Genomic DNA, 12,698 nt, shown 5'->3' on the forward strand with positions numbered 1-12,698 from the left:
GCTGAGAAATTCCTTCCACCCCAACCACCACATCCCCCAACACGCCTGCCCATCAGTATTCCTTTCAGAGAGGGGTAATGTTGTGGTTTTAAAACATAAAGAAACAACCCTTCCCAAAGAAAGATCCACGTGGATGAACTGAGGCGGAATCTGTTAACAGCCCTGTAAGAAGACCTCGCAAAGCTAAAAGCACCCTTTCTGGCTTTGATGTCTTCACAAGATGCTTCCTTTGAAGGGTTGAAGACAGCCCTGTTATTTCCTCTGACAGCCCCAGTGGAAAGCTCTGAAATGAGAAGTGGTGTCCTGTCAAAGTCCAAGGTGGAATCTTCGAGGCCATCCGCAGGGAGCTGGGCACTCCTGAGCACCAGCACCCCAGGCCGCGGCTCCCCACCACCTCTGCGCTCCGGGGCTGGAGACCCCCAGCTGCAGGCTCCTCTTCAGCAGTACTCCTCTCCTTCCCCAGGAGGTCAAGCACCCCGCCATTTCCCCCACACAGACCTCCAGGCAAATGTCACCCACCTTGAGAAGAGTTTCCCCGAGCTAGTCTGGCAGTTTGACCCATTTTTCCTTCCCCAGGGGGGGGCTGCAGGCCATTTGTGGGGAAAGGTCAGGAAATCGCCGCTCTGTCTCTGGACAGGAGGGTGGGGAGGAGATGCAGCGGGAGGGGGCTTCCTTGAGAGCCTTATCTCACTCGGAGCCACAGATGCAGAACCCAGGCTCTGCTCCACCCCCCAAGTCACAATCGCTAACCAGGCTTTGCCATTTCTCATTCGTGGTTGGGTTTCTTTGGGGTGCACAGCAGATGCTGTAGAGGATGAAAGGGAAATTGAGTCAATGTCAGAAACATACCAAGGAGGCAAGAGTGTCTGTGGTGCTTTGTTTTCTTTCCACATTCACGCCTGCTGGTCACTCTCCTGGCTCTCCTAGGGGTGGGACTCCCAGACAGAAAGGTCCAGCGCAGACCATGTTTCTGAATAAAGGAAACTTTTTGCCTCCCCCTCTGCCTGGGTCTCAGGATATTCAACTATGCTCACTTGTGACTTGCTGGATAACCTCCACAGGCAGGGACAACTCCCTGCTCCCTCGAAGTGGACAGTTTTCGGGTTGGCGTCGATAGCCAGTGCCCAGTGCAGACCTGTTGGGAAGCTGGCCCAGGGCAAGATCTGCCACTCAGAGCTGGCCTGTGAGGATACTTGCTACTCATTATGGAAGGGACACTGATGGCATTGAGTCTTAGCATCTTGTTCATATATTGACTTGTTTATCCCTTTTTTGTTTTTGCCAACTTTGACCAGTGAGTATCCAAACATGAAGAATTTGCCCCAAACACTTCAGCCTTAAAGCTGGTGAGTGCCAGGCCTCGTGGAACTGCTCCTGACCTTACTGGTGGCCCACAGCAGCCTTTCAAATAGATGCTCCCGTGGTGTGCTCCATAGACACTCAGCCCCTGGTCATGCCACGATTATGCTTCCAAGGACAGTGTTTCTTATGCCTCCATCAGGGGACCCTGAGAGATGAAGGCCTCATGTGTTCTGAGGCCTCCCCAATTTCTTTCCTTCTTTCCTTCCCTTTCTGGTCAACCTAGTCTGGTTGCCTGGTTGCCAAGTAAGTTTTAGGAGATATGTTCAAACCCACAGTTTTTGAAACACTGAGATGTTCCAGGATGTTCCGCCAAAATTGCCTTATCTTGTGGGCTCACTTGTCAACAGATTTCAATTGTTCTGAATATGGGCATTTCTTATATGAAAGGTCCTTTCTCTCTGGTACTCACTGCTGCCTGAAATCTTTACTCTGCAGGGGAAAAAAGTCTCCTTTTGCTGCTTCTCTTTTGAAAATTGTAACAAGTATCCCAAACTCCTTAATTCAATGGGGCAAATTTGGCCACATTCTGCTGTGTCAATAGTGCCCCAGGCAGAACTTGAGGATCTCTCCCTTACAAGTTTGCTCCATTCATAAAACCCCCCAGCACACACCCACACAAATACACACAACCAGGCAAACACACACAACTGAATGCTCATGAGGTTTTACCATCCCTCACTCGCCTACGTGAGCAAGGTAGCCTTCCTGCAGTTAATCTAATATGTGGCAACATTTATGCAAAACCGAAAACATACTGTGGGAAAGCCGTGTTCTAGTATCTTGGGGAAACCACCGTGAAAGGTTTTTGCCTTAGAGAGCTATTCTAGAATCATGCCGTCTTCTAGAACATCTAATACAACGGTAGAAATGTTCTGTACTACTTAGCACCATGTCCACTAGACACATGTGGCTCTTGAGCACCAGAAATGTGGCTTAGTGTGACCAAGAAACTGAATTTTTAATTTTACTACATTTTAATTAACATAAACTCAGAGAACCATGTGGGGCCCGTGGCTGCCATACTAAGCAGCATTGTTCTGGAAGGAGACACAAACACGTCGGTAGACGCTCACTCCCTCCCTCCCTCGTCACCACAAAACAGATAAACAAACTGGCTACCCTTGAACTGCGCTTTGAAGAAAACAAAATGAGGAAATAGGGGCCAGGAGAGGCATGACTTATGTAGTGGTGGTGGTCAGGAAAGGCGGGATGAAGTAGAACACAGGGGCCCTGAGACGAGCAGGTGGAATAGAATGGAGGCCGGGAAGGAAAGCAATGCTCCTGGCAGAGCAGCTGGACCATGTGAGCAAGAGGCAGAGGGCAGCATGGGCCAGAGATGCCCAACTTGCAGGCTGTTGCAAAGGAACAGAGTTCATTCTGATGGGGAGGAGGAGGCGGCTCCATGCAGAAGGGGAAACATGAACCAACTCTGATCTCGAAACCTCCCTGCATTGCTCCTGAGAGAAGAAATAGGAGACCACAGGAGGCTGTCATGGTAATGCAGGCTGGAGACACGGTGGCTTAGACAAGGGGGAGAGAGGTGGAAATGGTGAGCAGGGTCAACCCTGGGTCTGCTTTGAAACCAGAGTGGACAGGATGCTGACTGAGTGATTGTGTGGGGGAGGCAGAGAGACGTTGGCTCAAGTGAGAGATGGCAGGACTGTGGGTGGAGACGAACTCTTGAGGCTCAGAGCAGGTTCCAGAGGCTGAAGCTCATGTGGAGATGGAGACTGGATACATCAGTGACATTGACAAAAAGACATCTGCTTTTCCCATGTCCTCTCCTCATCCCTGAAAGATCCTCACCCCCATTGCTGAGGGAATTGCCCAGCCTGAAACATCCAGCGCTCCCATGTTGGAGGGCCAGGTTCTGTGCTGACCAGGGGAACACCTCTCTTCCAAGTCCTGCTCAGGTTTGTCACCTGAGCCCCTCAGCAGGTGGGTGTGGGCCTAGCAGCTTTTTTTTTTTTTTAATTTAAATAATGAGAATTGAACCCAGGGTCACTTAACCACTGAGCCACATCCCCAGGCTGTTTTGTATTTTACTTAGAGACAGGGTCTCACTGAGTTTTTTAGGGCCTTGATAAGTTGCTGAGGCTGGCTTGGAATTCACCATCCTCCTCCTCCGCCTTCACAGCCGCTGGGATTACAGGTGTGCACCACTGTGCCCAGCAACCTAGCAGCTCTTGAAGGCAAGTTCTTTGTTCTGCCTAAGGCCCTCTCTTCAGTGGGACTCAAACCAGGCCAGTGGGAGGGGTGAGGGGTGATGGGTCATCTCTTCCCTTCCCTTCTCCAGGAGGTCAGGTATCCTTGTTCCAAAACACTTTCCCTCCTTCTTTAGCCACAGGATAAAAGGCTTCCCACACATCCCACTCCTGCATGAGGGTGGCCCGCTTCCTAACAAGCAAATTGTGTCTGTATTCCCAAATTAATATTTGTTTAATGCAATTCTAATCAAAATTTGAATTCTAATAGGATTGTTTTGCCTTTGATTCTGACTTATGAGAACAGATGTTCTACATAACCAAGAAGTATTTTGCAAAAGAAGAGCATATAGGAGAAACTCACTCTACCAGATATCGAAATGTCCTCGAAATGTACAAAAACATTTTGAAAGCAGGGCATAAATGCAAGACTCCATAGCTAGATCAGAAGCACAATACATGCTACTGAGATATTAGGGAACATTCAAGAAAAATGGTTAGAATTGTGCTTACAGTGTAACCTAAGATAAATTTGATACCAGATGAATTCAATGTAAGAAATGAATCTTAAACACTCTTTAAAAATATGGGTTAACATGTCTCAGCTGTGAAGAAAGGGAATCAATTTCTAAATATAAAATCACAATGAAGCCACAAGAGAAAAGAAAAAGATAAATTTACTATGTAAAAATTAAAATTTCTACATGTTAAACATATAAAAACACCCAATGGAAAACTACAAGGTAAACAATAGACTGAAAAAAAATTTTAACAGAGTATTAACATTTCTTATATGGAAAGAACTCTCACAAATTTGTAATAAACCACTTAATACCACGATATTAAAATGGCATAAACAATTGATAAAAGAATACATATAAATGGCAAGAAAATCTTTTAAAACAATTCAAGTTTACTAGCTATTAAGAAAAGCATAAAAGCATATTGAAAGAGGCCCACCCTGTCTAGTTGGCAGGGCTTTTTAATGGTGCTATTTTATGTCACACGGGTAGGAAGCTCACCCTCTCAGATTTTGCCAGAGGAAAGACCAATTGAGGCAAAAATTTAGCCACACAGGTCACAAGAACGATTTCTAGGCCTTTGTCAAGGGAAGCTATCAGAAATAGGAATTGCAGTTCTGTTAATCAAAGCCAAAAATTGGAACTAAACATCCAGCAGAAGTTGAATGGCTGAATGCTTCATGCACGGTATCCCCTAAGCACAGCCACAGACAGCATTTTTTAACTCATGGCCTTGTTCAATATTTACAGAAACAGGACCCTGTTTAAATGAAATGAAGAAACTACAGTATTTAGAATGCTTGTTTTTATTCTCCTTTATACTTTTCTTTACTTTCTGGATTTTCCATCCTGATTTTGCTTTTATGATAAGAAGCAATGTGTTCCTATCCATTTCCTAACACCCACGGAAACCCACTTGCTGGTCCCAGGTCAGCATCTTGCTTCTGATGGACCATAAAAAGCAGCTCGCCAGCCCCTGAGCAACATCTCACCCGTGGCTTTCCCTCCACAACCCCCTTCCCCCTTCAGAAGAGCTCAATACCCGGTTCCTTTTCTGTATGTGTTTGTCTCTAAACATGAAGTGGTGACCCCCTTCCTGTTTGCTCACTGCAGGCCAGTTTCCACTTCCTTCCTGAGAAGGGAAAAGAAGAATATGACCTTTCATGTTGATAAGCGCCTGCGCTCGTGCCATCTGGGCTGACATGAGTGTTTGATTTGGCCACCAGTTGGGGTGGGTCAAGGGAGCAACTCCAAAAGAGATGCTGGTTTCTGTTGCATTGGGAAGAGACACTGACTCTGTCTTTGTTCCTGCCCCACAGCTATGACGCTACCTGGTGTGTGCAGCAATTGGTGCAGTTACACTTTTCTGTGCTGAAATCATTCTGAAAACTCCAAGGGGAGACTACAGCATTCAAGGAAGCCAAAGCCATTTGAGGGAGAATAAAGCCAAAAGCCTTTTCTCTGATTTATTCCAAGAATTTCACTGCCCTCCCCCTACCCTCCTCCAAAATTTAGCCATTGCACACTGCTAGCATGGCGAGCAAGCGAAAATCCACAACCCCGTGCATGGTCCGGACATCCCAAGTGGTGGAACAAGATGCGCCCGAGGAGGCAGACCGGGCCAAAGAAAAAGGCATGGGCGTGCCACAGCCTGACACCGCCAAGGATAGCTGGGCAGCAGAACCCGAAAACGCTTCCAAAGAGAACGAAGTGATCGAGGTGAAATCAATGGGGGAAAACCAGTCCAAAAAACTCCAAGGGGGTTATGAGTGCAAATACTGCCCCTACTCCACCCAAAACCTGAACGAGTTCACGGAGCACGTGGACATGCAGCACCCCAACGTGATCCTCAACCCCCTCTACGTGTGTGCCGAATGTAACTTCACAACCAAAAAGTACGACTCCTTGTCTGACCACAACTCCAAGTTCCACCCTGGGGAGACCAACTTCAAGTTGAAGTTGATCAAACGCAACAGTCAAACCATCTTGGAGCAGTCCATTGAAGCCACCAACCACGTGGCATCTGTCACCACCAGTGGCCCTGGAGGGAATGACAATGATCCCGGCATCTCAGTGAGTAAAACCCCCATGATGAAGACCGGAAAACCGAAAGCAGATGCCAAGAAGGCGCCCAAGAAGCCCGAGGAGGCCACCCACGAGCACCACGCGGAAGGGACTGCCCGACTGATGACAGACACTGCTGAGATCCTCTCGAGACTGGGAGGTGTGGAGCTCCTCCAAGACACGTTAGGACACGTCATGCCTTCTGTACAGCTGCCACCAAATATCAACCTTGTCCCCAAGGTCCCCGTCCCACTAAATACTACCAAATACAACTCTGCCCTGGACACAAACGCCACCATGATCAACTCCTTCAACAAGTTCCCTTACCCAACGCAGGCCGAGTTGTCCTGGCTGACAGCTGCCTCCAAACACCCAGAGGAGCACATCCGAATCTGGTTTGCCACGCAGCGCTTAAAACACGGCATCAGCTGGTCCCCCGAGGAGGTGGAGGAGGCCCGGAAGAAGATGTTTAACGGCACCATCCAGTCAGTACCACCGACGATCACTGTGCTGCCCGCCCAGCTGGCCCCCACGAAGATGTCACAGCCCATCCTCCAGACAGCTCTGCCATGCCAGATCCTTGGCCAGACCAGCCTGGTGCTGACTCAGGTGACCAGCGGGTCAACAACCGTCTCTTGTGCCCCCATCACATTGGCTGTGGCCGGAGTGGCCAACCAGGGCCAGAAGAGACCATTGGTGACTTCCCAAGCTGCCCCTGAGCCCAAGCGTCCACACGTCACCCAGGTGCCAGAGCCTCCGCCCAAGGTGGCCCACCCCCCACCCACCCCAGCTAGCGACCGCAAGAAGACCAAGTTGCAGATAGCACACCTCAAGGCCAGCTTCCTCCAGAGCCAGTTTCCCGACGATGCTGAGGTCTACCGGCTCATCGAGGTCACGGGCCTCGCCAGGAGCGAGATCAAGAAGTGGTTCAGTGACCACCGGTATCGGTGTCAGAGGGGCATCGTTCACATCACCAGCGAATCCCTTGCCAAAGACCAGCTGGCCATCGCAGCCTCCCGACACGGTCGCACGTACCATGCGTACCCAGACTTTGCCCCCCAGAAGTTCAAAGAGAAAACACAAGGTCAGGTTAAAGTCCTGGAAGATAGCTTTTTGAAAAGCTCTTTTCCTACCCAAGCAGAACTGGATCGGCTGAGGGTGGAGACCAAGCTAAGCAGGAGAGAGATCGATTCCTGGTTCTCAGAGAGGCGGAAGCTTCGGGACAGCATGGAACAGGCTGTTTTGGATTCCATGGGGTCTGGCAAAAAAGGCCCAGATGTGGTGGCCCCCAATGGTGCTCTGTCTCGACTCGACCAGCTCGCGGGTGCCCAGTTAGCCAGTTCTCTGCCCAGCCCTTCACCAGCAATTCCACAGAATCAAGAACAGGTTCATCTCCTGAGGAGCACGTTCGCCAGAACCCAGTGGCCCACCCCACAGGAGTACGACCAGTTAGCGGCCAAGACCGGCCTGGTCCGAACTGAGATCGTGCGTTGGTTCAAGGAAAACAGATGCTTGCTAAAAACTGGAACCTTGAAGTGGATGGAGCAGTACCAGCAGCAGCCCATTTCAGATGACCACGGCTATGATGCCACCGCCAGGAAAGCGACAAAGCCAGCCACCGAGAGCCCCAAGAACGGAAGTGAGATGGTACAGCAGTGTCACAAGGACCCCAAAACACTCTGCGAAGAGGACTTGGAGAAGTTGGTCCCCAGAGTGAAAGTGGGCAACGAGCAAGCAAAAGACTGTCTACCAGCCAAGCCCTCAGAGGCCACCTCGGACCGGTCAGAGGGCAGCAGCCGGGACGGCCAGGGCAGCGACGAGAACGAGGAGTCGGGTGTTGTGGACTATGTGGAGGTGACCGTTGGAGAGGAAGATGTCACCTCAGACAGGTCGGACAGCTGGAGTCAGACCCCAGCAGAAGGCACGACGGAACTGGCCGACTCCGACTCTGACGGCGCCCCTGCAGAGGCTGGCCAGGCCTAGACAGGTAATGCCACCTGCTCACCCAGGCAACGGGAGAATCCTGGCTTCCTCTCTCATGGGCAGGGTTAATATAGGTGGTGGGTACCGAGATGTTGACCCAGATGACCAAAGGGTTCTCTTTTTTTAATTAACACATTTTTAATTGACAAAAACATCCCTATATATTGATGCTGAGCATCAGTGTCTACCAGCCAGGTCATTGACATGACACACGAGCTGAGTAGCCCTTATATGAAACACTTGGGGCCAGAAGCATTTCAGATTTCAGTTCTTTTCAGAGCTGGGGAATTTGCATATACATAATGAGGCATCTTAAGGCTGGGATCCAACCCTAAACACAAAGTTCATTTATGTTCCACATGTGCCTGTACACAAAACCTGAAGGTAATTTTGTGCAATATTTTTAATAACTTTGTGCATGAAACAAAGTTTTACCACGTGGGATCTTCCACATGGGGGAATTTTTCCATCATGTTGGTGTGCAAGAAGTTTTGGATTTTGGAGCATTTTGGATTTTAGATTTTCAGATTAGGGATGCTCTACCTGTATTTTTCATGTGCCTTTACTATGTACCGCATGACGTTTTGAAATAGATATAGGTAGCGGAATGGCTTAGTGGGGCTAATTCACACACATATGTATTACCTAATACATTTATCATTTTTGTGTGTGTGTGTGTGTGGTGATGAGTTCTTTTTCAAAGTTCTTGAAGAAAGATAGGGGCTGATAACCCCATGTCCTCATTTGCAAGGATATAAGAAGGGCACAGCCCTGCTGCCTGGGCCTGTTTCAGCACCAGCCTTCCAGCCTGCCCATGCAGGAAGCTAGTCACAGCTCTCTGATCAACACAGCCTCCGTATGTTTTGCGTTCACGGCTGTTAGAAATAAGCAAGAAAAAGACGTGTCTTTTTTTTTTCTTTCTTTCTTTTCTTTTCTTTTTGGATTTGACCGAGAGTAAGGATTCAAGTTTGCTCAATCTGAAATTTGAGGTTGTTTTTTTTTTTTTTTTTTTTTTTTTACCTGAAAGGTTTGAAAGTGCTTCACATTTGCCTTGTTGTGGCACAAGGAAGGTGCCACTCTGCTTGGGTCCCCATAACCCCTTCAAATCTGGAAGAGACCTGTGTAAATTTAGACTCTTGGAGCCACAAAAGCCAGGGAAGGGAGGTTGCTATGGTTACTAATGGCCGTGTCATCCAGATAATGGGACATGCCTCAGAAGCCCTTGGTGTGTGTGCTTCCCGGGAGGCCAGTGGAAACCCAAGGCCCAGGCACAGCCTCTGGCCTGGGAGTGAGCTGAGAAAAGGGGTGAGGGAGGAGGGGGTTCTTTATTAAAAGCTTAGCAGAGGGGAAGATGCACAATTTGCCCAGGTGGGCTTCTCCAGAGACCACTCAAAAGGGGACCCCCGTTATCTTCAAAAATAATGAAGTAAAGTTAAGAACCTCCAAAATGATTTATAAGGTCCTAAAGGGGTGCCTGGAAGTTACCATACCTCTGTATTGCTGAACTTGGACCCCTCTGGGCGGCATGTTGCTCATTAATGATTTAGTAATAAAATGAGGCACCTTTAATAAAATGGCAAGTAAATGAAATCCTCTAGGAGCCCTATATCAGCCAGTTCCATCAGCCATGAGCAAAGCCCACCCCAGAATGCCGTCCTGTCTTCTTGAGGAACTTCTGTGTTCTAGGTGAGGACATGGTCCGGGAGGAGGCTAGTGACGGCAGAGGGGCTAGAAGAGCTCCCAGGTCCCCAGCAGTGCCAACCGCCCACCTCCATCTCACTGTCTTGCTCTCTTCCTCTCTCTGCCTTCTTCCTGCTTTCTTGGAAAACCCTCCCAGCCCAGCTCATCTCTCTTGTGTAGGAATGAAGGAGTGATTTTTCTTTTTCGTCTGCCTGAATGCTGCTAGCGTGCCCTGTCTTCTATCCTTGCTCTTGTCTGATCTACAATATAAGTCGACGTGGTTGCTCTTTCCTCCCACCCTGGAGTAGATGATAAGACTCAGTACCATTCAATAGGACATTCAGAGCCCCTCCGTGTGCCTGCTGCTGTGCAAGCCACCAGAGATGATGTGAGAGAGACTGATGACACAGTCCCCATTTGCACAAAGCTCTGATGGGCCAAGGAGGGAAGAGAATGCACTCTCCTTACCTAGCCAGGGTGCCGTGAGACGTGATGGGGGGCGGTGCACAGCTGTGTGCAAGAGCTCACAGGAGGGATACCCAGGCTGGGAACCCGAGGGGGCTTCCATGAGAAAGAGGTGTCTGTCTTCACACACTCATGGGAGCAAGTTAGCCAAGTGCACAAGAAAAGAGTTGTTCGAGTGGAAAGAACAGCATGGGACAAGGTCCAGTGCAGAGGAATGGTGCAGGTGAGGATCAAAAGAGGGTTGGCGTGTCCAGAAAGTAGAGTTTGAATTCCCTAAATGATGAGAAGAGGTGAACAAAAAAAACAAAACAAACAAACAACAACAAAAAAAAAACCCAAAGGTTTTCCCTATCAGACAAAAGCTGCTGTGAGCCAGCTGTGTTTGCTTGAATTTGAATATAAGGATGTGCATGTTCCCGGGAGCTCAGATGGGGCCTCCTGCTCTCCACGGCTGAGTGAGCAGTTATCTAGAGGCGGCAGCTCCCCAGAGGCCCCTGAGGCCACCTGTCCCCACCTGTCCCCCTCCTTTCTCCCAAGCTATCCCCTACTACCAGTTGAGAATACCAGGTGGGCTGTATGCCTGATCCCCCTGAGACCAAGAGGAAACAGAAAAGGGAGAGAGAATGCTGAAACCATAAAGAGAACCTTGGAGAAGTGGAGAAACATGGCCATACCCGGTCTCACCTAATTCTCCAAGACAGGAATTGCTCTGTATGTTTAGAAACCCAGGAACTGAGACCAGACGCCAAGGAACTTGGCCAATTCTCTCCCAGCACCTCAGCTGGACTCGGGAGCCCTCCTTCCTCCTCCTGCCATCTTGACATCAATTTCTGACGGACGGAAATTCCACGTTTCTGTTGAGCACCCTCCACCCCAGGCACAGGAGAATACCAGGCTTTTGGAAGTTGACCTTTGAATTAATATCAGACAATTTAGAGATGTAGGAAATGATTGTATCCCCCCAAATGCAAAAACATCCAAGAACCCCACTTTATGTTTATGATAAATGCCACAAGGGGACCCGGAAGATATTCCTCCACGAAATGCTGAGGTCTGCTCAATGCTGACGGCATTAGATGCCCTGAAGTCCCCTGATCTGTTGAAGGTCCATCGTATTGAGGGAGGGGGTGCCGTCTGCACTAGCAGTGCCATCTGAAAGCTCTCCCAAGTCCTAATCAGGGGCTCCTCTTAAAGAAGCTTTTCAACTGAGAAAGGGGATACCACCCCAAATTACTTTACAGCTCTTATGAACCAAGTGAATGGGTCTCTTGAAATCCATAAATATCCAATGATGTCCTGCTTACACACATGCTTTTAGGAAACACAGTCAAGTGCACTTGTATACATAGAAATGCTGAAAAAAAATCCCTGTTTTGACTTTATAAAAGGTGCCGTGTAATACATAAGACAGAGGGAAAGTCGCTTTGAGGGGCTCTAGGGTTGGATTTGCTCTGTAGGGGTGAAGCATCTCCCCAACCAGCCCCTTGGCTCTGAGCTCTGCCAGTCTCATGACAGTGTGTGGTTTGGTCCAGGCTCACCTCAGCTGTGAGGTCAGACACTAAGTTAAGGAGTCCTCCCAGCCCTTGAGTGGCCGTGTCTGGATTCACAGTCTCTGGGTCTGAATATTTTCCGAGCCATCCCATTGAGAGAGAGCTCTCCTAGCAAGAAGCTGTAAAATGAATTTTTTCCCCCAGAGATGAGTCAACCAACTTGCTTAAGTTGTCACATACATGCCTGGATGTTTGGCCAATGGGTTAATCCCCTTAGTACTCCTACTAAGAGTTTCCATTTGTGGGTGTGTACTTTGAGCTTAGCACTCCCTGAAGCGTGTCTAGCTAGCCCTGTAAACTCCACAGAAACCCTGTGGCATAATTACAGCTTTCCCCTCATTTTATAAAGACAAAATTGAGGCTCAAGAAAATAAGTGACTTGCCCCAGTTTCTTATGCTGGCCACTGCTGGAGCATGGACACCACCCCTCATCTGTCCAGACACGCCTGACCCCAACCACGCTGGGACCCACAGCCTCTCCAATGGAGGCCCTGCCACCATGATGGAGATCCAACAGTAAAAAAGTGCTCATTTCTTAATGTGCTCAGGAATGGAAACGAACGTAACTTACTTGTTCAACAAGAACTCTGGAGCGCCCTCTCTGGGCCAGGCACTGTGCTGGTCTACATAGAAGGACCAGGACACAGCCCCTGCCTACATCTCAGTCTAAGAAATGTACATAAAAACACTGTAAGCCCAGCTGGGCTGTTAATGAGAGCTGTGCACAGGGAAATTGGAGGAGCTCAGAGGGAGAGTGACTGATGTACAACCCATCCTCCACTCCACATAGGCAAGCCTTCTCGTTTATTTTAAACAAAGGAACAAAGGCTCAGAAACCCGAAGTACTCGGCAGAGTTCACTCAGCCGGT

The 12,698-nt window shown here is 48.9% G+C and overlaps 1 protein-coding gene across 1 annotated transcript in view; it reads left to right on the plus strand.

Moving 5' to 3' along the window:
- The window catches only part of Zhx2 (zinc fingers and homeoboxes 2), a 161,977-nt gene that overhangs the window by 134,394 nt on the left and 14,885 nt on the right, over nucleotides 1-12,698 (plus strand). Inside the window, exon 3 of the mRNA XM_076836207.2 lies at nucleotides 5,407-8,138. Within this exon, the coding sequence (XP_076692322.2) occupies nucleotides 5,621-8,134 (2,514 nt within the window). The 5' untranslated portion in view covers nucleotides 5,407-5,620 and the 3' untranslated portion in view covers nucleotides 8,135-8,138. The remainder of the gene's footprint in view (nucleotides 1-5,406; nucleotides 8,139-12,698) is intronic.

This window comes from Callospermophilus lateralis, chromosome 16, assembly GCF_048772815.1.
Source record: "Callospermophilus lateralis isolate mCalLat2 chromosome 16, mCalLat2.hap1, whole genome shotgun sequence".
In the NCBI taxonomy this organism is placed as follows: Eukaryota; Metazoa; Chordata; class Mammalia; order Rodentia; family Sciuridae; genus Callospermophilus; species Callospermophilus lateralis.